This window comes from Equus asinus, chromosome 21 (assembly GCF_041296235.1).
Source record: "Equus asinus isolate D_3611 breed Donkey chromosome 21, EquAss-T2T_v2, whole genome shotgun sequence".
In the NCBI taxonomy this organism is placed as follows: Eukaryota; Metazoa; Chordata; class Mammalia; order Perissodactyla; family Equidae; genus Equus; species Equus asinus.
Window position 1 is genome coordinate 55,264,834 of NC_091810.1, and position 26,516 is coordinate 55,291,349.

General features: G+C 54.2%; 1 protein-coding gene across 6 annotated transcripts in view; it reads right to left on the reverse strand.

Annotated features, from left to right (window-relative positions):
• Positions 1-8,940: 8,940 nt before the first annotated feature.
• VIPR1 (vasoactive intestinal peptide receptor 1) overlaps positions 8,941-26,516 on the reverse strand; it is a 33,347-nt gene continuing 15,771 nt past the window's right edge. For 3 of the 6 annotated variants that reach the window (XM_014860120.3, XM_014860118.3, XM_070492711.1), the window contains exons 3-13: positions 25,582-25,689; positions 19,910-20,013; positions 18,356-18,462; positions 17,750-17,882; positions 15,200-15,353; positions 14,592-14,652; positions 14,319-14,385; positions 13,861-13,952; positions 11,189-11,318; positions 10,913-10,954; positions 8,941-10,247 (exon numbers count right to left, since the gene is read on the reverse strand). In XM_014860120.3, coding sequence (XP_014715606.2) covers positions 10,056-10,247; positions 10,913-10,954; positions 11,189-11,318; positions 13,861-13,952; positions 14,319-14,385; positions 14,592-14,652; positions 15,200-15,353; positions 17,750-17,882; positions 18,356-18,462; positions 19,910-20,013; positions 25,582-25,689 — 1,190 coding nt within the window. In that variant the 3' untranslated portion in view covers positions 8,941-10,055. Of the gene's footprint in view, positions 10,248-10,912; positions 10,955-11,188; positions 11,319-13,860; positions 13,953-14,318; positions 14,386-14,591; positions 14,653-15,199; positions 15,354-17,749; positions 17,883-18,355; positions 18,463-19,909; positions 20,014-25,581; positions 25,690-26,516 lie in introns of those variants that run through there. The other 3 variants (XM_014860119.3, XM_044754610.2, XM_044754611.2) reach the window with 3 other exon arrangements.

The following is a 26,516-nucleotide window of genomic DNA, read 5'->3' on the forward strand; positions in this document are numbered from 1 at the left end:
TCATGATGCGGACGCTTGACTCCTGGTTCTATGTCCCTGGGAAATTCTTACACAGCTGCTTAAGGTGACATGTATGAAGATAAGTGTTTACTGAAGCATTATTTGTGTTGGCAGAAAGCAATCTGTGTGTCTGTCGTGGATAGAGTCTGCAGGCTCGCATGGAGCACCATGCAGCAGGCAGAAGTTCCAGATTTACATGTAATGTAGCAGCATGGATGGATCTTCCATAGAACTGAGTGAAAAATAACAATTTATATGATTAGAAATATATGCACACAAAATGATAAACTATTTTGTAACAATATATTAAAAAGAAGATACGTGTTAAATACATTTGAATGGTTGCCTGCAAGGGGCCAGGAGCATGGGAGTTAGGTATAGAGATCATAAGGAATTAAAAAAAAAGAGGATTTGCCGGAGTTAGCAGTCAGGTCTGAGCGCCCTGGGAGAACCAGGGGCCCTGCATTGCCCCTGGAGATCTGGCCCGGGTGTGCCCAGCCCTGACTGGACTCAGCGAGGCTGAGAAGGTCTCCCTCTGGGGGCCTCTAAAGCCCCCCATGCTGCCAGAGTGTCTGAGCCTCCAGGGCTTCCCCAGTGGGCGAGAGGGTTGGGCACTGATGCTGAGGCAAGGGGCTGAAATGGCCATGGAGGGCTTCTGGAACCCATGCCGGAGGGGGAGGGGGAGAAAGCAGAGAGGAGGAAACTCCATGGGGAAAGCAGGTGGGTGGGAGCTGGCTCTGGCCACCCGGGACTCTCTCCTTCCCAGATTCAGGCTCTGACCAGTAGTTTCCTGGCGGAGACTCTTTCCCACATGAGGCATTCAGCTGACGGGCTCTCACAGGGACAAGGAACACAGCTGTGGGGGGACAGAGGTGCTGCCAAGGCAAGGCCTTCCTCCCACCCCAGAAATAGGCTGTTCTGGCCCCAGAGGTGACAGTGTGAGCCTGGGGAAGTGAAACCACAGGGGATGGGGGCGGGAGGGTCAAAGGTGACCAGGACCACCATTGCCCAGAGGGCTTGTTTTAGGCACATTTTCTGAGGCCCCAGGGATCAGAGCAAAGGCCAGGGGCAGGGAACACAGGGCCAACATGGGGATGAACTTTCTCACAGAGCTGGCCAACAGGGCTCGGGGAGGTAGTGAGTGCTCACCGTGAAGGTGTACAAGCAGAGATGAGATGTGTTGGATGGGACCTTGGAACTCGCTGTCCCTGTCTCTAAGACATTGTCTTGTCCTGCGTGCTGATGTCCGCGGGGACATCTGCCTATCTCCCAGAGTGCCTCCTGTTGTGTCCGTCCCACAGGGCAAGCCAGACTCCAATCGCAGGAAACAGCTTGTGCCAGCTCCCATTTGAAGAGTAAATATTAGTCTTTTCAAGAGCTGCCTGTTCTCTGTCACTCGGCACTGAGGACACTGAGCTGGGGTGGGGGGACCTCTTGGTCCCCATGACCAGATGCAGTCTATGGTCCCGGGTCACTGCTGCAGGGGAAGGCCCAAGAAACCAGCCTCACTGTGTCTGGGGAGGCATCCCCTCCCAGTCACCTGAGCCCACGAGCCCCTGAGCCCCCACCCAGGGACATTCGGACAGCACTGAGGCCCCAAATCCCCAGGATGTGATTCTTCTCACACACTGTCCAGGATGCTGCTGCAGAGGCAGGGGGCTGAGTGTTTTGACCTGGACCTCAAGGTCTCTGGGCCCCAGCTCTGACGTGTATTGTTTAAAATCCTCTGATTATCGGGAACAGGGAATGACCTACTCCGGCTCCACTGTCACCCCTTTGGGGAGGCCTCTTCTGACCACCCCAACTAACAGAGCACCCCCTTACTCTAGCCCCTCATCCTGCTTTCCTTTTCTATAATTTCTCTCGTTTGTTATCTGACTCCTCCATTAGAGGGTCAGCTGCCTGAGGGTAGGGCTTCTGCCTCGGTCACTGCTGTGTCCTAGAACTGTGCACACAGGATGTGCTCAGTAACCGTTTGCTGAATGGATAGAATGATGTTAACGATTTGAAAATGTTAAACCAATAGAATTGTCATCCCCTAACCCCTGAAACTGCATTTCTTTAAAGTCACTCCACCATTATGCCCTTGAGGGTGGGGGCAGGTGAGTACACTCCCAGGCAGAAGGCAGGGAGGATGGAGGCAAGGGAGGAAAGCCCACCCACAGCTGGTGAGTGGCGGGAAGGAGAAGGGGGAGAATCTGCCAGACGTGTGTCCTGGTCTCATCCTCTGGGATGAAATCTTTAGGGGAAAATAACTGAATGCTGAAAATAGAGGGGGTGTGTGTCCCATTCTACATTTGGAAGACAGGCTCCCAGGCAGCCTGTACCCCTTCGGTGGTCCTGCTGGGTAAAAATGGTGGAGCTATGGATTTGATGACAAGAAAGTCTGAGTGAGCACCACCAAGCATCCCTCAGCTCCCAGTGGCCTGGAAGGGATGCAAAAGTTCCTGCATGCTCCACAGGGCATGAGGAAGGTGGCTGAGTTGGAACTAGTGGGCCTGTCATGGCGCTGCTGTGGTCAGTGGTAAGGTGAGGCCACTGCAGAGGCCATGGTGAGGGCAGCTCACACCCCAAGACTGGATGGAGGCGTGGCGAGACCCGAGAGGTCTGAGCGGACAGAGTGAGCCGAGTTGGGGCTGGATCTTCCAGGGCAGGCCCTGAGGTCTCACCAAGAGAACAGGTTAGGAGTATCCCAGCCACGGACTTCAGCCGCAGGGACCAGTGAGTGTCTACAAAGACCCTAGTGCAGAGGGCAGCACAGGGACCTTTGTGTGAGGCTCCTTTTCTCTGCCATCAGGAGGCCACCCGTATGGGACTCTCTGCCTCATATCCTACTAACCTACATTTGCCAGCTCCTACAGGAATAACCGGATAGTTCTTCACCTCAGCTGTACCACACAGCTGTCACATTCTGCCCCAGAGTTCCTCTGAAGCCGTGGTGTGGGACACCTGCAAGAACCAGCTTGACACTCATGCATGCCAAATGTGGAAGTATGAGGGTGTTGACATGGGCAGACCTTGAGCAATAGTTGGTGGGAGCCAGCGGTTAATGCTCTCCTGTCCCTCAGGGGGACGGTTCTGAAGGGTGTTCTGCCTGCTCCGCAGAGGGGCCCAGTGGAAAGGAGTCCCTGTTAGCACAGCAGTGACCAGCCCAATAACCCACCTTTTCCCACTTCCTTGTTTCACGCTTATCTGTTCCCCATTCCTGTTTCCTGGTCACGGGCCCTTGTCTCAGGCTTTAGGGTTTCTGCTTTCTGGGATTCGGGTTACAGGGTCACTTGAGCCTCTGTGCTAGAAATTGTCTATTGGCACTCGGCATCCCTCTCTGGCCCCTTCCATAGTCCCCTGTGTTGCAGGGGCTGGAAGGCTAAAGATTACCTTTCCCAGCACCCCTTGCTGCTAAGGATCTGGACAAAACTTTGGCTCTGCCAGAGGGAAGCACTGCAGCCGAGACCTGGAAGGCAGAAGGGAGGAGGAGGCCATTCTTCCTGCAGTGCTGTGGCTGACGGCTGGGATCTGGCAGACACGAGTTTTTGCAGCAGCAGGACACTGTGTTCCTTCCACTTTGCTGTCCCCAGCTAAATGGACGTGCAAGTAGGACACTGGCAATAATTTCCTGCAAGGTGGCAGCTTGGGTGGTATGACCATAAAGGACAGAAGTGTGCCCTAGCTTCCGTTCTTCCAAATCTTTCTACATGTAATTTCCCCATTAGATCTCTTTCTGCACAAAATACCTAGAGCGTTTTCCATTTCCTGCACTGAACCATGACTGATTTGGCTTCCTCACCTCTACCACAAACTACACCACCAGGCTCAGGTGGATGGAATCTGAAAGACCACACATTTACCCAAATACACATCCAAAAAGAGACTGATAGACTCTGTTGGTTGCCTTCTCAACCTCCATCCCCTCTTCTTCCTTATCAGATCAGCTTTCCTTCTGGAAGCCTGGTCTCTCTTGCAGCCAGGGCTTGGGTATGAGACCTAGTCCCGCCAAGGAGCCTGAAGGGAGTGTGCAGGTGGGTTCTGGGATAGCTTATTTTCCCTGACAAAAAGACACACACAGGAAACATTCTTCTCCCTGCCAGTGGACAGGCTTCTGTGAGAACATGATGCTTGGGGCGGTGACGGCTGTCTTGCAATCACGAGGGGGTAAGTTTGCAGATGAAAGTCAACATACTGAGGATGGTAGAGTGGACAGATAGAAAATACCTGTGTTTATGATGACGTTGTGGAGCTGCTGCATTAGTCTTGGAGCTGCCTGCTTCTAGTAGGCATCATTCTGGCAGGACTCTTTCCCTCTGAGCCACATAGAGGCTGGTTCAGAGCTCTTCAAAGGTTTTTTCAGGCCAATACGCTGGGACTCAGGGGTCCTGGGACCTCTGGGAGCTGCGCTGGGACTAGGATGAAGCAAGTGAGGTACTTACCTTGGGTGCAAAATTTAAGGAGGTGGCAAAAAATTCAGGAATCAGGTTAAATAATATTTTAAAGCAATATTTGAAAAAATAGAAATGAATGCAAAAATACATAATTTTTAAAAAATCAAGATTTTTAAATAAAGAGACTACACAATCAGTTTCACCAACTAGGTCTGCTCTACTTGTTTCCACACAGGGCACGCCCAGTGAATCTCACCCATGGCCATCCATATAATGAAACAGGGCTCCAAGATTTTGAGAACTGGGTTCAAGGCCGAGCTCTACCAATGATTTTCTGGTGATCCCAAGCAAGTCCCTTCCCTTCTCTAGACTTTGCTTACCCCTCTGTCCTGCATGGGGGCTGGGGCATTGCCAGGATGGCCTCCTGACCCGTCCTCCTCATCCTCATGGCCTGCTGAGGTTACTGTCCCTCTTCCTGGGAGGCTGTGTCTCCAGGGCCATCGACTCACAGCTATTAATATCTCAGCCATCCCTGGCCTAATCAGGGTGTTTAATGACTGCCAGCTGTGGCTCCAGCCCCCTTCCCCAGGAGAGATAAGAGCAGTTCCTGTTCCCACATGCGGGGAGTTGGGGGGAGGCAGGGTCATTGCTCATTAAAACAGGCCCTGGGTGAGTGGTGGGAATGGAGGAGCTGACACTGACTCCTTGCCTGACTCTGGCACAGTACACCAGATGGAGGTGCCTGGAGATACAGACTTCCTGTGCACTCCTCCCCAGCAGGGGCTGCCCTGGTCTCCCTACCCTCTGCCTGGGCCCTGGCCTTGTTACTTGAGATCTTGATTTCAATAGCCTTGGGCTTCTCCCCAGATGTCCCGCAAACATTACATTCAGCATGTCCCAAACCAGGTCATCATCTCCCCAAGCCCTCTCCTCCTCCTCCCTACCTGGATGATGGACTGGCAGCTTTTCCTAGGCCTGCCCCTGGGGCCCTTCTCAGCAGCCAGAGTGGCCTGCCCCAAACCCACCCTCATCCCCTTGGCCTCATTTAAGAAACCTTTCCTGGTTTCCTGCTGGAAAGGGCCCCAGGCATCTGCTTACCTGGATTCAGGTGTCCCTGGTACCCATTACACTCCCTTGTGCCCGGTAGACCCCTAGCTAGTCTTCAGAGACTACCCAATGTCTCCTCACTTGCATCTGTCCCCTATCCATTCTGCTGGAAGATTGGTTGCCCTTCTTGGGCAGCCTGTGCCCTGGAGTGGTAGGAATCATCCACATGGTGGCCTCTGCCATTGACTTGATGGTGGTCCTCTGTGCCAGGATGGTAGAGGGCTCATTGCCCTTGTCTTTCCAGGAAGTGCCCACCTGAGTTAAGTGGGCTTTGCCCTCAGAGACTGGGGTCAGGGCTCAGCTGAGGGGCATGGCCTAGCTTGTGGCCAACCAGAGGGCTAGCTCTACCTTGGGTCTCAGCTGGGTCCAGGGCAAGCATCATTATGAGCCGCAGAGATCAGGGGCCTGGGTCTGAGTCTTAATCCCAGGATGCCTGGGGTCACCAGTCCTGTGGCCTCACCACCTCCTTCATTTTGTATCTTGCTCTGAAATGGAGCTGAGGAGAGAAGCCTGCCTTCAGTGTCACTTAGCCTCCTGGGAAAGAGCCTCCTTGGGGCCCTAAGGCCAACCTTGGTGAAGTCCTTGAGATGCCCACCAGGTGGCGATAGAGATAAGCTGGTCTGGCCAGACAAGGGCCCTAAGGTGCAGGATAGGGACTTGGGAGCCGGAGGGAAGTGGGGTGCAGGAGAAATTCTGCTTGTGGTCACTCCTATTCCACCCCAACTCCCTGGGCAGCCTGAGATGTCTGCCCCTGGCCTCTGCTGGCCCGAGGTAGTGTTTCAGCTTCTCCCCATTCCTGAATGCCCACCACAGGGCTTTTCATCTCCTGCCACTTCTCAGAGCAGGTCCCCATCTATGTCCTCCCTTTTCTTGCCCATGTCTTGGTTCTCTCTCTGTGTTCCATTCACTTTCCACCCTGCTGACTGATAGCTCTGATCCTCTCCCCAGGGCTCTCTTCTTACCCCAAAGCCGTGACTCACTAACAGTGGGATTTCAGGCACTGTGGTGGATGGGTCAGGTCCAGCTTGGTATGGGGGTCCCTCCAAGCCTTCACACCATTCAGGTAGCCCATGGGTCCCCTGATCTGGAAAGCAGCATGCTGCCCTTTCCTCTGCAAACACCTGGCTTCTAGGAGTTATTGGCTCCTCCCATTTCTGTTACCCTGCCTCCTCGCCCGCTCTTCTACCAGACTGGGCTCATTCCTCAGTTCTCTGACCTTGTTCTCTGCACAGCCTCCATCTCTGTGCATCCCTTGGCCCCCAGATTACTTGGGGCTCCCCCTCCAGTTGCTATCCTCCTCCTGAGCCCAGAGGACAAGAGCAGGTGGCAGAAGGCTCTGGGCAGCCCCCTCCTCATTAGCCACTCACACCTTAGCCAAGAGCTAAACTAAGCCATCTACCACCATCCCCTATTGTTCAGGTAGAGAAACTGAGGCCCAGAGAGAGACAGGGACCTACTCATGATCTCCGAGAATATCTGAATCAAAATTGGAAAAGTCTAGGGCTGGATTTTCTGGACCTTCCTGAAGTCTTCTGGACCTTACTCGTGGACCAGGTCTCTGGAACCAGTTCAGGGAGGCACCGAGTAGGGAAAGGGAGGAGGGAAACCAGCCTTTTCCCTATCTCTCATCCTCCATGTGTTGGAGTAGTAGGTTTACTAGACTTCGGGGAAGAATGAAATAAGTTCAAGGTGCCCAGATGCCCCAGCCCAGCTCTCCACCATGAGCGCATCATTGGTGGTCACCATTGTTAGCTTGGGCAGGGGGTAGGAAGGGAGCGTGCTGAGAATGCTCTTGCCAGCAAGCCAGGAGTGTCTGAAGTCACAGCTGCCTCCCTTTCTGTCTAACAGCTGACCATGCACAGGGCAGGCATGGAGTGTGAATCTAGACAGAGAGAGTCTGCCTCTCCTTGGTATGCTGGACCACTGACTGAAGGGTGTTTGCCTGGGGCTGCCCCGACCTAGGTTAACAGTCACTCTTATCCTGGAATCACCACTCCTGACTCAGGCCTCTACAGGCTGCTGGGTTAGAGCTGTCATTCATTGGGTGATGGGTCCTGGGATGGTACTGAGTAGGACAAGGCTTTGAAGGAGCCTTGTAGGCAGATTCGATTTGCCAGCCTATTCTGGCCTTTTTATCAGCCTGGCATCCCTCTCCTGCTCCTGCAGCAAGACAACCTCCTTGCAAGTTTGTGGGAAGTGTAAGTCATGGAGGCCAGCTCAGGCAACCGCTTTGGAGACATTGCCTGCTGAGTGACATCCCCTACTGCACCCTACCACCTCTGTGTCTCAACCTTTCTATTAGTCATATTGGATCTGGCAACTCACTTGTTTTGGTGACATTTATTCTGTCCTCTATCTGCCTCCTCCTAACTGAACCCTGGGCAATGGCAACACAGTCATCTCATACCCCATGCGCTCCTTGTCTGTAGGAATGACTGTGGCCTGTGAAACACTCATACTTAACCATTTCTGGGACCGCAGGCAGCTCTAGCAGCTGTTTTATATTGATCCAAGAATAGAACTGTCTCCTTTTGGCTGGATTTAGGGAGTGCAGGGACACAATGAGGACCTGGTATAACGTCATCACACTCAGAAGAGAGAGGATACCACTCAATGACATGTGAGTTGAAGGCCCTTAGAACTGTGTGCTCTTCACATGGAAATGTAGGATTCCCCTCCAAAACCAGAGGGGTGGTGGCATCTGGCTTTGGTGATGTTTAGACCACCCCTCCTCCAAACTGGGGGGGAGACGGCCACAAGTTGGAAGCTGGTCTCCATTTTAGGCCACATGGAACATCAACCACCAGGGAAACCAAGCCAGTCCAACCCAACACTCATTGTTGTCCAAGGCTGTTTGCAGTCCTGGGGGATGTTCTGGCTGGGGCGTGGGCTGGAAGCCATGTGGCCACAGGGGTGCAGGGCAGGTGCAGGACGCTACAGCAACCAGGCTCTTGTCCAGATGGTACATGGGCCAGAGGACTTCTCAGCCACACTCCACGGAGGGCCGGGTGGGAATGGGGTTGCAGGGATGGTGGTAATACAGTAGTTCCTCTTTATCCATGGAGCATACGTCCCAAGACCCCCAGGGAATGCCTGAAACCACGGATAGTACCGAACCCTAACTATACTACGTTTTTTCCTATAAGTACATACCTCTGATAAAGTTTAATTTATAAATTAGGCACACTAAGAGATTAACAACAATGACTAATAATAAAATAGAACAATTATAACAATATACTGTAAAAAAGTTATGTGAACGTGGTCTCTCTCTCTTAAAATATCCTGTTGTAGTCCACCCATCCTTCTTCTGATGATGATGATGTGAGGTGATAAAATGCCTACATGATGAGATGAAGTGAGGTGAATGACGTAGGCATTGTGACATAGCGTGCCAGGCAGGACAGAGGGGGAGGGCGTGAGATTTCATCACACTACTCAGAACAGCAGGCAGTTTAAAACTTAGAGATTATTTATTTATGGGATTTTCCCTTTAATATTTTCAGGTAGTGGTTGACCAAGGATAACTGAAACGGCAGAAAGTGAAACTGTGAGTAAGGCTGGACTTCTGTAATATCAGCAGCGGTACAAACAACTGAGAGGATCGAGCTTGTTATAACATATAAAAGGCAGCAGTTAAGAGTCTGAGCTTTCACTTTCTCATCAGCCAGACCTGAGTTCAAATCCTGGACACGGCATGGTATCTGCTCTCTTGGAGACTCAGTTTCCTGATCTGTGAAATAGGGACAGTAGTTCCCACCTTCTGGGTTGATGTGAGGAATAAGGGGCACATCTCTGAGCCTGGCTCTAATAGTTGGCACACAGGTGGGCAGCCAAGGGCAGCTCCCACAGCCCATAGGGATGGTTAGGGCTGGTAGCAGCCTCCTTGAATTGTTCTGGCCATCCTGGGACCATTCTACCTGAAAATAGCTGTGCTCTCCAAACTAAAACTCCCTATCACAATCGCATCTGCCTGAGGCAGAGAGACTCATCCACCTTGAGGAGCTGGCAGCTAGGACACTGGGGGAGGGGACAGTATCTTCGGAGAGATGCCTGAATGGCAATGCTTAACCCAAAGAAACTTGACAGCAATGATGGTACTTCAGGCACTGTCGAGGTGGCGGCGGCGGGTGACTTCTCTGGGCAAGACCTTTGTCCCCTCAGATCACACCATGTTCCCACATGCATTGTTTGGGGATCGGCGGTTGCCATCCTCAGCTGGGTCAAGAGAGCTACCAGGGGGCGGAGTCAGCTGACTTCTTGCCCTCGATTGGCGGAGGGGGCCTTTTGGGGAGGAGTCTGATGACTGAGCTCCACCCCACATCTTCCAGGGTGAGAGCTCCGAGCGCTCCAACTTGCAGAGAACCAGCGATCTATGTACCCTCCTTTCCCCAGGCAGGCGCAAAGATAGCGTTCTCCAGGGGCGTCTGGACAGTGACCTGGGGCCGGGGCAGCCTCCGAGCCCAGGGCTGGGGCTGGCCTCGCCCGGGCAGGCCTCCGCCCCCGGTGCCGCCCGGGGTGGATGTGTGCCGGCGGGAGGGGCCGCCCTGGGCCCCTGGCGCGTAGCGGTCACACCAGGGAGACTTCGGCCTGGAAGCTGGACGAGCGGCGCGCGCCCGGGCTGACGCGGGTCAGCATGGAGACCTGCGTGCTGCAGGTGGCCCCGTTGCTGCCTGCTGACGGGTGGCGGTATTTGGGGTCCGAGCCCAAGACTCCCTGCAGGTGCCAGCGCCGCCACTTCCGCCGCAGCTCCGCCTGCACCTGGAAGAAGGGAAAGTGGTCAGGCCCGCCCCCACGAAGCCTCCTCCACTGCTGATTGGGCTGCTCTCGATTTAGGGTGCTGAGCCAGCCAGTCATATCCTCTTGGGGAGTCTAAATTGAGAGATGCGGATGCTACCTTGGGCAGTACACAGTCGTGACCCTGTAGGGGCCAGGGTCAAATCTAAGCCTTGGAGCACGGAAAGGTGGGAGGCAGAGAGGATCAGAGAATGCAGTCCAGGGAGGGAGAGGGGTGCTGCTTGGGTGGCTGTGTCCCCATTCTTCTGATCCGTGCCCTCCAGCTCACTTGAGCTCATCCAAGTGGATTTCTGTGCTCTGTAACCAGGGCGGCACGGTAACTCAGCCTTCACCTGCCGCCCCCACCCATCCCCACTCACTCTACACACAGCCACTAACATAGCCACTTCTCAAACTCTGAGATGCACATGAATCTCCTGGGGGGGGGGGCGGTTCTTAAAATGCAGATCCTAAGTCAGTAGGTCTGGGATGGGCCCAGAAATCAGCATTTAAAAAAATGTCCTGGGTGCCACCAGATTTGCTAGTCTGAGGACCACACTTGGAGTAGCAAGGTTTAACCCGTCCTTGCTCTGCACATAACTCATCAGTGTTTCTGTTCCCCTGGTCCCCAAGGTCTGAGAGGGGCTTACCTCGCCATTGAGGAAGCAGTAGAGGATGGCCACCACAAAACCCTGGGGAAGAAGGGGGTAGGAGAGATGAGGAAGACAGACCCAGGGAGCCCCCAGCCCTGCCCCACCCCTGGCCCCAGTGTTCCCCTGGTTAAACAAAGGGCAAAGCACACAGTAGGTGCCTAATCAATATTTATTACAATAAAAAATTGGAATCCAGTGGCAAGAGACCAAGGCCCCAGGCTGAATTCCCTTAAAACCCAGAGAAGAATGCAGCCTTAAGTCAACAGCTCATACCTGGAAAGACCCCATGACGAGCTCAAAGACCATTTTCACTTCAGCCTTAAAGTTGTCGGGGAAGAAGGCGAACATGATGTAGTGCACTCCAAACAAGGGGATCAGCAGAAGGGTGGACTTGGCCAGCCTCCTGGGGGCGGGGATGGGAGGAAGCAGTGGGTGTGTGTGTCCACACATGTGGACTCGATAGGGTCTGGTGTAGAGGCAGCTGGGGCACAGAAGATGGGGAAAACAACCAGGATGTGTGAGGATGGACTGTTGGCTCCCGTAATATTAGGTCCACATCTGTTCCTGTTCCATATCTGCAGTGCCTATGCCCTCACGTCCCCCAGCCCTCCTAGCGTGGAGGGCAGCATGAGGGAGAAAGAAGCCCTGTATTCTCACCCTTCTGGAGGAGAGAGTATAAAGGAGGGCCAGTGCTGAACCCTGAGGGTCATGCATAATAGGGGTATTTCAGGCTCTGCGGCAGCTAATGGGGAGATGTTCGTGGGCTATAGGAGATCCTAGCTCTCCTTCTCCTGGTCTCAGTTTCCCAAATCTTTACAATGGGGTAAATGTATGCTCAACATGGTCAAATTACAGAAACGGGGCCCACTGTAAACTCAGAAGTGCTTTGGGCGCTATAAAGTGCAGTATATCTATGAGAGACCAATTCTCCACTAGGAATGAGGGCTTTTGGGAAGGAAGTCTTTGTAATTGGGGTGCTGACCACATATGCCCAAGGCCACTGGGGAGGATGGTGGGTGCTCAAGTTTGTGCCTGGTCACCAAGGATGACCCAGGGTCAACTAGTAGTATAGCCCTCTGGCTTTGGCATCTCTGCTGTGTCCACTTCTCCAGGAGTTGTCACCTTTTCTGGGATTGCACCCCTCTCCCCCTGCTTCCCCACAGCACTACACACACTCCCAGCACAACCTGAAGGACCAGCTCCTCCTTCACCAGCCTTGTGTGCTTGGCAGGGCCCACATTCACTTGAAAGGACTCACCCTTCTCCCATGGAACAAGGCTTATCCTGGTTCAGGCCTCCCAGCCACCTGACCTTATTTATAGCTGATCCAGGCAGTGTGAGCCCATGGTTCCCTGGCTGGGAGAAGTCTGAGGGGTGGGCGTGGGGGGTGGGGGGGGGGTGGGCCTCTGCCTCTATCTCTCCTGCCTTGGCAGTGAGCCCAGGGGAGCCTAGGCCTGAACCTAAAGTCCCACAGCAAACAGGTCAGAGAAGCTGACCTTGCCCCTCCCACTCTTTCCTGGACCTGGTTCCCAGCCATGCCAAAATCCTGAGCACTGCCCACCTCTCCTTGGCTGCAAACCCGTCCCACGCGCCCAAGGCTGACAGATGGAGGCTTTCTTTAAATTGAAGGCTTATGGGGAGGTGGAGAGTGGGAGCTGACAGCCCCTCCGCAGGGAGCTCCGTCTCCTACTCCCCCCACCCCTTCTGCCTGCTGACAGCTGTTCAGTTTCCATCTCACCCACGTGGACCTGGCGATGACCAGCTCTCTTTGCCTCAGATTCAAGCCCTTTTGAGCAGTTGTACATTGGAGGAAAGAAGGCCCCACAGGCAAAATGGAGAATCAGGGTGCGCAGGCCTGATGTGCTTGCTGCCCCTTGGCAGACTGCAGACCCCCGCAGGGCCTTCCCGTCTCAAACTGGAAGGGAAGCTCCACCTACACACCCAGCAGGAGAGAATGCTGTCATCCCAGGAACGTGAGTCTTAGTTTCATCAGAGAGAATCACAGGATTCCAGAATAGAATCCTAAATCCAGCAGCTCGTGACATTCTAGCCAGGAATCTTAGAATCACAGCAAAGACTCCCCAGAGAGAAGCCAGGTCAGGAAGAACATTCTAGAATCCCAGGACTAGAAGACCCTTGTGGGATGCCCCAGGCTTGTCTTGTCTGCGCAGCACTGATAATCACTCTCCTGTTCCCTTCGGTGGGCATGCAGACCCCTACTGACCTCACAGCCACCCTTTTCAGGTTTCTCTAGTTCTGTCTTCAACCTTTGTTGTTCTCATGAAAACCTGCCTGTTTCTCCAATCCTCCCACAGGGAACAGACCTCATAACCACTGTCCCATGGATGCTGTGCCCTCCCCCTGCCATGGCAATGTGCTCCCAAACCCTTGAGGAGGAGGGGTGCGTGTCAGTTTCCTCATCTGTAAAACAGGGACAATTTTGTGGGGACTGTGTGGATGAAATGAGATGACACATGGAAACCCTTTAGCATATGCCTGGCATAGAAACTGCAGATGTTATTATTACTGGGGCGTACTGAGCCCTGAATATGGCTGTCTTATTGGCAGACTGGGGGCTGCCCCAGGGCATTCATTTACTGTGCATTTATTGTGCCCTTTTTCTATGCCAGGCACATGGTGTACACAAGATACAGGTTATCTACTGTCTTCTCGAGCAATCTGGCTTAGCAGCAGATACATACGTGGGGCAGATCATCTGCTAGGTGAGTGACTGCAGGAGAAACAGATATGGGGCTCATGAGCCTGGTGCAGGTGGGGCTGGGGCAGGGGACACTCATGGCCTGAGCCCAGCCATTGGGCTTGAGGTAGGCAAGAGCAAGGTGGCTTTTTGGTGACTCTGGAGGGGGACTTCAAGGGGATGTGGGGTGATTTGAGGACTGGGGATGGGGATACTGGGAGGGCCAGTGTACTGGGCCCACACTCACGAGTATGGGCTGCTGTCATTCTTCCCAACATCTGGGGTCCGCAGTTTCTGAACCAGGATTCGGATGATGCGAATAAATAGGATGAAGTTCACCTGGTGGGTGGGGGTCAAGGTCAAGTGGTCAGAGAGGGGAGGCAGGGGTGTCCAGCCCCCTGGGCTGATGGCCTGCCTTCATCCCCAGGGACCTGCTGCCCTTTCAGCTTACCTTTCCCTTAGCTGTTCCCCTTTGGGCAGGTCATCTGGGAACTCTACTTCACATCCCTGAGGACTAGGCCTCTCACTCTGTTTTCTCTATTCTAGAGGAAGAACTGGTGGAGGAAGGGATGGGGATGATCCTGCACTGGAAGCCTAGCTTTCAGTTCTGACCTAGACACAAATTTCTTGTGGCACCTAAGGTAAGTTGTCTACCCTATCTGGGCCTCAGTTTCCCCATCTCTGAGTGGTGGGAGGAGGCCTTACCAAGATGGAGGTGAGGATGGGGGCCTTTATGATCCACCACAATGAGGAGTTGATGGTGTCCCAGCATCTGGGCAGGGTATGGTGGGGGAGAATGAGAGAGGTTGTCCTCAGCCAGAGGGAGTCAGCAGTCCTCCCAGTTGTCCCCGGCTCTGCCCTCAAACCCTTTAGAGATCACAGGCCCGGAGTCTGTTGCTCCCAGGTCCCCCTCATTCCACCCAGGGGATCTGCCCCAAGTGATGACAGCCAGGAGGAGAGGGCGGGGTGACAGCTCACCCATAATCCTCAAAATGGATCCTGATGATGGTCCACACCATGATGAATGTGCTAGGCACTCCTGTCAGGGCCAAAGAGAGAGAAAGAAAGGAGAGGGCACGGGAGGCAGGGATAGATGCCATGGCAGGCATGAGGGAGAGATTGAGGAGAAGGAACCAGAGACGGGGAGGGAGAGAGAAAAGGGTGGGTTTTCAGTGCTGCCACCTATGGTTGCATAGGTTGTTCATTGTGGAAAGATGCTCCACTGAGGGGCTGAAACTGCATGCCTGAGGGCCTGTGTCCACCTAAAGGGAGAGTCTTTTTCTAATTTCGGCAGAGGTACTTCATAGATTAGCAGCATTTCAAGGGCTGAAGGGGAAATGGAAGGATGTTCGTAGAACCTGTCTGTCGCACCAGATAAGCCCTAGGTGCAGCTGCAGCCTGAGGGCACCTGCCCTGGGGTCAGACATTTGGGCAGCTTTTATCAACCCTTGGCCGAGAGCCTTATAGGCAGGACCTGCAGCCCAGCAAGACCTAAGACTGCAGGCTGGGGTGGCACCCGCCCCTAGTGAGCTCCCCAGGCCTTGCCCCCTCTAACCCCAGCCTGGCAGCCCTCCCTGGTACCATACCCCAGCCGATGAGTATGTACCCCCAGAAGTACTTCCGCTCGGAGAAGAAGGAGACGGCAAGCAGGGTGTGCAGGTAGAGGCCCTCCACCAGCAGCCAGAAGAAGTTGGCCATGACACAGTACTGGAATAAGACCACGGCTGCCTTACAGCCCACCTGCAGGAGGACGAGCAGAGAGGGGGCTCACTGGGGTTAGCAGGGGTCCCTGCCTGCCCACATCTCTGTCTGGGACAACAAACAAGGTTGTGGTACAGACAACGTAATCTCTGTTATTTTTGCATTATCCCCTTAAAAATGTACTCAGTGGCTTTCCCATTTTCCCTGATTTTAGGTCATCTGATGCTTTGGAATAAGCTTGCAATTTTAATTATTCATCCATCAATTTACCATCTCTTCATTTTCCTATCTATATATCTATCCACCCACCTACCCATCTGATCATCCACCTACCCACCTATCCATTTATCCATTTATTTACCCACCTACTCCCTAGACATCCACTACCAACTCACCCATGCATCCATCTACCATCCGTCATCTATTCTTCTTCTATCTATCAATCCATCCACACACTCACCTATCTATCTCTCCATTCATCTACCTATCCACCTTCTAGACATCCACTACCAACCCACACACCTAGCCATCTATCCATCCATTCCTCTATCCATCTGTCCATCAGTCTGCTCATCCATCCTTCCACCTATCTACCCACCCACGCCTCTATCCATCATCTATCCAATTTTTCTCACTTTATCCATCTATCCTTCTGCCTGCTCAGCTATCCATGCACCTGTTTACTCAGCCATCCATCTACCTACCCATCCACTTAACCCCCTCTCCCCATTCATCTTATTCCAATTAGGATTGAAGGCAGCTGGAAGAGGTATGAGGGAGAATTCTTGCTAGTGTTTGCAAGAGTCCCTTGAATGTGTGGGGATGTGGGCTGTGGACTGTGGAGTGTGGCCCAGACGGAAGTGTTGAGGAGAGATGGGCACTGAGAAGAGGGAAGAGGAGGGGGAAGTAGAAATTAGGAAAAAAGGAGAGGGAAGAGATGGCTATTCGTCCTGGGGGCCAGAGGAGCTAGTGGGATAATGGGTTCCCCAGGCAGGGGAAGACAAGGGAGGAGTCAGGGAGACCCCTGAGTAGGGCAATCAGGGGCTCTGGGTGGGCCCCCTGGCATGATTACGTCATTTGGGCCCTCTGTCCTCTCCCATTTCAGATCAAACCCAGATACTTGTGAGCAGAGCTTAAAGTCACCCTCCTCCAGGAAGCCCTAGCTTCCACTCCTCCCTGTACCCAGAACACAGGTATTTCCACCCTTCCTTCCTGTGCCCTTGACTTTGAGACATCCTCGGAGAGTAGCCTATCCTCCTCTCCCTATGGCTGGGAAGTCCTTCCTCAGGTCCCCCGTCAGACCCTCTAGCTGCAGGTGTGCCTGTTTCCCCTACCCTCCCCCATTTGCTTTACAACAAGAATAACTCAGCTCTGTAACAGGACAATTATCTGTGCTTCTCCTTGCCTTAGGAAAGCTTCACAGAGCTACTAATGAATCTCCATCGTTATCTTTAACAAGCGTGCTAGAGGCTGCAGGCTGCTCCCCAGGCTCTGCGGCTTACACGCACAGGTCTGACTCAGCCCCAGCTCCCAGGCTGGATCCTCTGAGGACCTCTGGGAATGGCCAGAGTGGCTCCTCTGGGTTTTCCCTCCCGCTTGTCAAGATGCCTGAGATTCCACCACTATAGGTTCACTCTTTGGGGAGAAGGTACTGCTGACCCCTGAAATAATGCACTGCCTCTGTGGTCACTCATGAAGCAATGAGTCACTGGAATGGGTAGGAGCCAGGGCTGGTCTCGAGCTTTCTGTCCTAGCTCAAGAGGAACTCAGGGAGGGGGCCCTGAGCTCAGAATCAGCTGGAGAGGAACCGCTTAGTGCCAGGCAATGAATTCTTTAACTACTGTCTTAGCCACCCTTCCCTAAGGAGGCCCAGAACTGACCAAGGGCAGGGTAAGAACAGAAGAGGAGGGCTGTGTGTGTTTGGACTGGCTCCAGATGGGAAGAGGGGAGAGTAGGAAGGGTGACAAGGTGAGCCAAGCCTGGGTATGCAGATGGCAGAGGGTAGAGTTGGAAGGAAGCTTGGAAGTCCTTGCACAGATGGGGAAACTGAGGCAGGGAGTTCCCAAAGGTCACACGGGAAATTAGCAAGAAAGGTGGGATGGGGGCTGTGGTCTCTGGCCATGAAGTGTCCCATTTCCTACCAAGGAGAGGCATTTCTCATTGGCAGGAGCAGGTCTGTGAACTCCCAGGTGGCTGAGCACCATCTCCTGTTGCTGGGAGGGGAGTGGGATTCAAGGAGCTGCCAGATGGGGTCGGATGGGGTTTGGCCATCCTAGGAGAGAGAGAGAGAGAGAAAAGGAGAGAGAGAGAGACAGAGAGACAGAGAGAGGAGAGGAAGGGGAAAGAGAAAGCGTGGAGAGAGGGGGGAGAAGGAGATTCAGGTAAGAGAAGATGAAGGAGAGACGGAGGGAGGTGGGCCTGGGCGGGGTCCTCACCGAGCCCTCAGAGCAGTGATCCGTCTCTCCGCCATGGAAGAGGGCCAAGTCTTTGATGAAGACGGCGGCAGCCCTCAGGATGAAGGATATGAAGAGGTGCATGTGGATGTAGTTCCGCGTGCAGTGGAGCTTCCTGTGTGAGGCGGCCAGATCTGGGAGGTGGAAGGGGCCTCCCACCCCCACCCCAACCAACACTGTCCAGTGCTCTGAGAAAGGGTAGGGCAGGGGGAGCATGTGGCTTCAGAGTGCAGGCCCTGCCCCTAAGGGGGTTCCTGCCCCCAGGTATCCCATCCCCGTGTGCAGCCTGGCCTCTGAGAGCCTCAGCCTCCAGGTGCCTCATTCCAGAGCACAGGCCCCACCCTCTGGTGCCTTATCCCTAGGTGCAGGGCTATCCTGTGGGGGCCTAGGCTGCAACAGGTGGGACACTTTGAGCAGCCTGCTGTCTCTAAGGGAGGCTGGCTTGGCAGGGGGGCTGGGGCAGGGGCTGTGTGCCGCCCAGGGAGCAACAGAGGAGGGAGGCAGAGCGTGCTGGGCCAGGCTGGGCTCGAGCATTGGAGGGACCTGGCCAGGTCTGCTTTGAGGCCTGTTGCTAGGGCTGGACCTCACCTGAACAGGCTCAAGATGGCTGTGGCGACCAGAAGGGCAGCGAGGGACAGGCTGTAGCCGATGGTGTAGCCAGTCTTCACGGAACTGTAGAACACTGTCTGCTGCTGCTAGAGGGAGGTGGGTAAGGATCTTGGGCGGGGGATGAGGTGGGCTCACCGAGGGGGTGCTGGCAGGAGCGGGATGCCCTACATACCCTGCCTTCCATCCCTGCCTTGGCAGATGAGGAAGCTGAGGCCCAGGGCTCCCAAGAGCAGCTAAGCAGCCCCCTTCAGTCCCCAGACCCCTTGACCCCTTGACCCAGTTTCCTCATACAGGACAGGACTGCTTCCCAAGGTGGAGGAGGGGATTGAATTCAACCCCTTCTCTCTGCTCCTTCATGAGGGAAATGTCAGTGAGGGAATGAGTGAAGACCTCACAAGTTTTATTCGTCCATTTGTCCATTCTTCACGCATGTGTCTGGCACCCCTTCTGTGCCGACTCTGGGCTCAGCATCCTAGGGGACCAAGACTGTTTGCCCTTCAAACCCCAACATGAGGCCCTCTTGTCATGAGGCCCCCTCGCCATGTCTTCACGGGCACACAGGGAATGGAGAATGGGAAAGAAGTCACTGTGGGATAATTTCCCATTTGGGGCTCTTGTCAGCAGGATGAGGGCAATCTGGCCTTTCTGGGGAGGCAGGACAAAGCTGGAACCCAAGAGCTTCCTGCTGGCCACCTCCCGATGCTTTCCCCATGAACACACACTCAGAGCAACCGTCCCTGGGCAGGCCCCTCCTTCCTCTCCACCTCCCATGCCACACTGCAGAGAAGGCAAGTGGTTAAGTGGGATTTAAGGGATTTAGATCCAGCCTGAGGATCTGGTGGGCTGTGAAGGCCTCTGAGGCAATTGCTGCCCTCTTGAGAGGAGTGAAAGACCTGTCTGAGAGGGGTGTCTGAGGGTGGGACAGAAGTCATCCAGACAGACAGACAGACACACGCACACATGCATTCGCACACCAAAGCAGAGAGGGGCTCCAGCCGAGGACTCCAATTATACTCCTGCTTCCCCATCAATATCCCAACCTGGCTCCTGGCCTCACATCCTTACAGTGACCACCTATACTTCACCTGCTTCAGGGTAGATCCTTGTCCTGGGACTGTGGACAGGTCCTTTTCCTGTCCCTATCCTTGTCCCTGACTGGCTGTTGGCTATCTGCAGCTGGTTCCTTCCAAGATCTGCACCTCAGTTTCCCTCTGCATGCGACACAGGGGATAATATCTGCCAGCCGTGCCATCTCCAGGGCTGGAGCAGGGCTCCCACCAGGCAGTGCGGTGGCCTGGCCAGGGGCTGCTGCTTTAGCTTTTCTGCTGTGAGCATCCTCATGATAGCTCCCTTCTGTACCCTGTCACAGGAAGCCAGGAGATGAGCCTGAGAAATGCAGGCCTGGAGAGGGAGGAGGCTAGGGGAGGGTAGACCCCAGGAGTCCTGATTCCCACACAGATGGCAACCTCAGCCCTGAGTGAGAGCGAGTGGAAGGAGCCTAGCAGGTCAAGGGGGACATGCACTGAGGCCCACCTCGTCCAAACCTGATGTCTTGTCATCCAAGCCACAGGCAATGTTGTAGGGGCCAGGCTCCAGGTGCGTCCAGCCCTCACTGGTGCAGCTGCGGCTCACGTTGCCTGGGTGGAGGGCAGGGGTGGAGAGGAGAGAAGTTGAGGCTGGGAGCAGGGCAGGTCCGTGGAGTAGGCATGGGGCTCAGCCCTACTCCCATCATCCCCTGCTGTATCAGGCTCCCGCTGCCCTGACCTAAACACCCAGGGCATCATGGGGGAACCTGGGGCAGGGGGAAGCCCCTCTAGGGCTGCCAGGGGACCCTCTGACACAGATGACAGTCAGAGCAGACATTTCTGGGCACAGCCCTGTCCCTTGTCATGTTTGAACCTGGCCCCAGATACAACAGAAAGTGATCCTTGTCACAGACAGCCTGGATCCTTGGCACCGAATGATCCTTGGCCCTTGCCATGAGCTAAATGCTGACCCTGTCACAGGGCCACCAGAACTGGTGTGGCAGATGGTCTCTTTGTTATGCAGGTACAGACAGCATCCCTCTGGCTGGGGTGAGGGCCCAGGCCTGCCCAGTCCTCCTCAGTCAGCCTGCCTGGGCCTACAGGCTTGGGTTGCCTTCCACACCCAGTGGGGCTCAGATGTGCTGCTGGAGAGGGACCAAAGGTGAGGCAGGAGGTGAGTGGGGGTTGGAGGACACCTGATGAGGGCACAATCCTCATCAATGGAGAGAAGCAGGGAGCTCCTGGAAGGGGAACCTGCCCAGGCAAAGGCACGTGCAAGGGGAATCAGGCAGCACAGCATTGCAGGATCTGGGGGCTGAACCACATTGAGGCTAGGGCTCCAGGGCATGTCACTCTTCACTGTCCTTGGAGGCCCAAAGCTCCAGCAAAGGGACAGGACCACTAAAGGGCCATGTGACGTGAGGGGTACCTCCGAGGGTCCCCACTCGCCAGCCCTGGGGAGGTGTCCTCTTCCCTGAGAGGGAGGGGGGAGTTTAAGAGAAAATGGGTGAGCCAGAGAAGACCCCCATCCAAGGAGATGGATCCCAACATCCTTGCCCTCTAGCTCCTTTCTCACCAGCACCATCACCACCAGCACCATCACCACCGGCATCACCATCATCACCACCAGCATCATCGCTATCATCACCATCATCACCATCATTGGCTTCATCACAACAGCAAGTTTTGAGAACTTTTCACATGTCAATGCTGTACGGAGCGCTTCAGGCGCAGTATCTTATTGAGTTCCCTCAACTATCCATCGAGGAAGGTAATCCCATTTCACAGTTGAGAAGTGAGGCTCCAAGAGGTTGGTCATTTGCCCAAGGCCACACAGAGAGGACAGGGTAGAGCAGGTGTGGTCCCCAGAGTGTTCCCAGGTAAGCTTGCTCTCACCTGCACTGAGGTGATTTGTTTTGGGTGTCCAGGTGCAGAGCTGTAGGAGGAGTCAGGCTGCCCTGTGAACTCACGGAGGGTCACAGTGCATGTGTGTTTAATACTTCCAAACTTTGCCACGTGCTCAGAAAGTACCAAGTGATCCCACACTCAGTATCTCTAAATCCTCCTGGCCACCCTTTGAAAGGGTTCTTATCACTGTTTTATGGATGGGGAACTGAGGGACAGCTGGGGGGTGGTGGGGGACAGCCAGGAAGGAGCAGCTGGGGCTGGGTCTCTTTCCACTGTAAGGTCCTGGAGGAGGGCAGGAGGGACTTTGCTCAGGAAGGGACACTGGGCCTTTCCTGCACAGGCCTCTCAACCACACTGCTGCAAGGGGTTCCCAGGACGGGAGAAAAGCCCTCACGCAGCCCCCGCTCAGCCCCTTAGCTTTCCCCCAATGTGGCTGGGGGCGGGTGGACCTCGAGGCTTCAAGGAGCCCCTTATCAAACTGCAGGCCCGCCTCAGCCTAAGATCTAAGGAGCTCACTGTGGGCCCTGGCGCCCTGTCCCCTCCCAGGATCTGATTCTTGTGGGGACTGCCCCCACCAGGCTGGGGCAAATTAGAAAAGGGGACAAGGCCAGATCAGCTAGCCTTGAAGCTAGGACACTAACACCTCAGGCTTTGGGCTCCCCACTTGCCAGAGAGACCAAGGCTCCCTGAGGTTATGCCCATGACACAGCGGGTACCTGGTATCATCATGAATTAAGCTAGTGAACCTGAGTGATCCAGCAGCATCACATGCCTTCTGTGGGAGCAGGAGGGAGCAAACATTAATGCGTTAAGGCTAGTGATCAGGAGTTACTTTAGTCCCACTAAAAGATGGGGATGTCAAGGCTGAGAGAGGTTGAGTGACTTGCCCATGGTCACACAGCAAGGAAGTAGCAGGCCTGGGATGCAGATGTAGGTCAGCCCGGATCTTTCTGGGCTCCCAGCAGTGGCTGAAGGGGCATCTTGTCCCCTGGAGCCCTGGCCACCCTGGAAGGGAACCGTTCTTGAGGAGATCTCAAAGGCAGTCACCATGGGACCCTAAGAAGCAGCCAAGAGCCTCTCCCCAGTCTGGGCCCAGGAACTGGCAGACCTTATGTGTGTAGAGGGGGACTGGGAGGGAGGGGCAGGGCACTTTAACCCCATGTGAGGAGGGATGCCCTGTTCTGCCAGTCTCCTCCCGCTCACCATGTCTCAGAAAGAAGTCAAGGCCCACCACTCCTCCCTCGGTTCTCCATGTGAAAAGCACCACTCGGAGACTGGAGGCAGAAATCAGGGTACCATTTTCTCCCCTACTCCTCTCTCCTCTCCCTCATCAGTTGCCAGTCCTGTCCCAGCCTCTCTTTCCTCTCCACCACCACCTCATCTCCCCTGAACTAGGTAGGAACCTCCTGATGGGTCTCCTTGCTTTCCCGCCCCCTCCAAGCCACTCCCCACCCTGAGATAGCGGGAGGGATTGTTCTAAAACCTAGATGTGGCCATGGTGCCCTCCTCCTGAAATCCTGTCAATGGCTCCCCGTCCCAGCCAGCCAGGGCCAACGTCTTAGGCTGGCATCAAGACTTCCTTACTTATGGCTCCGCGATGCAGGTGGTGGGGTGTGGGGTGGGGGAGGTGTCCCATAGACCCCATAGACACAGTTAACATAGACTGTACGTTGAGTTTTCTCAACCAAAATAGCTATCCTATTTTTTATTCTGAAAAAAGTCTCTTCAGATATTTGAAGGTAAAAACACCACAGATGAAAGACACGCAGACCAGGAGTTAAAGGACTGGGCCCCACAAACATTTTGGCACCTTGATAAGCAGTCCTCTGTCTGGGTAGATAACTTCCAACTCTCCACAATCTTTATCTTCTACAAAGGTTCTTCAGCTGTCCCCCTAGGTCCCTTCCAACCCTTCCGGGGGGACACTCCTTTCCCCAGTCCTGTTACTCAAGGAGTTGGCATTGGCATCACCCCTACCCTGCACTGCTTTACTTGCAAATTTCCCTCTTTGAAATTTAAGGCCAGTTGCTCACACTTTCTTCATCTAGTTGCCCAAGAAAACACATCCTCTTTCTCTTACATTGTGCGCCCCTAACCCAGTCTCCTATTTGTCTCCATCATTTTCAGAAACTAGGGCTGTCAAGTATTGCCATGCAGGTTGTTCACGGCACAAGGGTGGCTGGCTGATGGACGATAGGGGCTGATATTTACTTCATATTCAGCTGGCCACTAGGTGGGTTCTGGTGAGAGGTCAACTCCACTTGAGGAAGGGCTGCCTTTTCTCATCTGTACAAAGGCACCATGTGGGGCCCATTGAGGCTGGCAGCCTCAGGGTTAGCCAGATGGTGGGCTGGAGTCCAGGCTCTCAAGTGAAGGAGCTGCCTTGACAATTCCAGCAGGGCCAGAAGGAAGAGCCGTCAGGAGGAATGCAATTAGCAGAGTGTCAGGGAGGAATGCAATTAGCAGGCGCTTCCAGGGATCCGAGAGAAGGCTGGTTGCCAGCCTCTGCTGACGGGATGCACTATGAGACCTGCTAGAGGAACTCATCTCCTGCCCGCTCAGGTGCTGGGTTCCCCTGGAGGAGGGCTGGGCTAGGTGGGCGCCGGCCTGTGACTGCTCCCAGATCCCACGGGGAGGGCATAGAGGTCTCTCCTTCACTGCTGAGGTTGCAATATCGAGCACTGGGGGCAAAACTGGCCTATCCCAAAGACACCATTTGGTCCACCTCCTGTGCCCACTTTACAAACAGGGAAACTGAGGTCCAGAGAAGAAAAAGCCACCTGGACTGATACCCAAGAGTCTTTCTACTTGCCCTCTGAATCCTTATCTAGGTCCTGCTGTTCCCTCAGTCCCTCCCACTCCAGCCTGCTCCTCCCTCAGTCCTCCCCACTCCAGCCTGCTCCCCTCTCCATCTTCCCCACCCCAGCCTGCTCCTCCCTCAATCCTCCCCACCCCAGCCTGCTCCTCCCTCTATCTTCCCCACCCCAGCCTGCTCCTCCCTAGGTCCTCCCCACCCCATCCAGCTTTCTCTTTTCCCCAGCTCATCAAACCTAGACCTGGGGGGGGGGCATGTGTGATCCCTCCCTCCCCCTTGGGCTCCGCCATGACCTCCACAGGCAAGTCTCCCCCTTCTCTCCTCTGCCATGCTCTCTCCCAAGTTCAAATCACCATCATCTCTCACCTGCTGTGTGGTTGGGTCTTCCCATTTGCACTCCTACAATCCTTTCTTCTCACAGAAACCAGTTATCAGTGAAAAACCTAAAGTGGACTATGTCAGTCCTCTGCTTAAAGCCCCAGGGGCTTCTCAGCGAATTTAGGAAAAGCCCAGTCCCCAGTCAGCCATCAAGGCCTGCAGGGTCTGGCCTCCGCCCACCTGTCTCCTCCCTCCTGAGCTCTCTCTGCTTCAGCCTCACTGACCTCCTTTGAGTTTCCTTAGTTCTCATCCCAGGGGCAGGAGATTCTCTCTCAATGATCCGCCCACCCAGGATCTGTCCGTGGTGGCTCTTTCCCACCCCCAGGTCTCCTCAGAGAGAACATCCCTAAGCACTTGCCTTACGTCACCCCCACATCTTCTCCCTCCCTGCCCTGCTTACCATTTATATGTGTGTCTGTTTTCTTGCTAAACGTCTCTCCAACTAGAATGGTAGCTCTGTGAGGGCAGACAGCATGGCTGTTCTATCCCGTGCCCGACCGTGGGTTTGTCTGGCTCAGTGCCTGTCGTACTAGTAGGTGTGTAATGAACATTCATGGAATGAAAGAATGGCTGCATAAATTACACTGCGAGCCTCTTGACTCAGTAGCGAGAAAGCCCACTTCCTAAAGAGGCTCCCTGTTTTCTGCCTTCCATGTGAACATTCGTTTAGGCAGAACACGATAAGGTGTTTACATAAGCAAAGCTGTGCAGTGGTTTCACGGAGCCAGAAAGGCCATCAGCTCCAGACAGCGAAAGACTGAATCATGACCAGCCCAAGACAATGGGAACACGGGAGCCATAATTTAATCAAATGTCTGTCAGTCAATCAGTTATCAATTGCTGAGCAAATATTTAGTGAGCCCTTCCCACTTGCTTATCTTAATGTGAAGAGCTGGTCAAATCCCATGAGTGCTTCAAAGACCTCGTGCCAGTGCATCCTCTTCCAGGAGGCCTCCTTGATTGCTCCAGCCCCTTTGACCACTTTCCTTTGTCGTCTCACTTTCTTGAGAGGTGAGTTCCCACTCCAGCCGGCACCACTTGGGCCACCCACGTCCCTTGCTTCAACCCAGAGCTCTTACCTTGAGTGGAGGAGAAGAGCCTAAAGATGGGGGGGCAGGCCAAGACGACCACCTGGCCCCGAGGGGTGGCCGGCCAGCAGGTGAGGTTGTCCCACATCTTGCTGCAGCCTGTGGGGTGAAGGCAGAAGACAAATGGGTCAGCATGGCTACCAGATGCCTCCAGCCTTGGGGCTTGAGCCCACAGGCACCCACTCATTTCCTTTTCCTCCAGGACCCCACTTCCAGGAGTCTCCAGTCTGGGGGGCGGGCACCAACTACCCAGCCTGGCTGTGCAGGGCCTGTCCCGACAGGGAGGGGGGAGTGGGAAGCATGACTACAGCTCCATGGTCCTTAGTGAGGGACAGAGCACTCCTGAGGGGGTGTCAAACAGTTGGGGGAGGGGTTTGTCTGTTGCAAGGATTGGGGGCCTCACCCTGCATTTGATGGGCAGGCACAGGGATGCCAGGCAGACAGGCTGCATGGTCCTGCACAATGATGAATTGCAAGGCTTTCGAATGAGCCACTGGGTATGTGTGTAGGTGGAAACTTTTTGTAATGACCAGAGCCTAGACTCTTACTCTGTTTTACAGATAAACACAAGGCCCTAATTGCACAGGTTTAACATACACAGTTTCCCAGGAATGCAACTACTGAGTACGGGGAGAGAAGGCTGGGCTTGTTGTGTTCTGAACTTTACTAAGAGTTGTTGAATGTTTTGGAAAATCACTTTACCTACAGCAATGCTGCTCGTGACACCTGAGTCAGTGATGAAACCACGGTGTATATCAATCTACCTTTATAGCTCTCACCTTCCCAGGGTTTATATTTATAGGTACAACCTTCAGACTATGTCTTCTTATCTTTGAGAGTAATTGTGCCTAAATATATACAGAGCATTTTATTATAAGTTACTTTCCTTTTTTTCTCTTACAACTAGAACAGCATTTAAAAAAAAA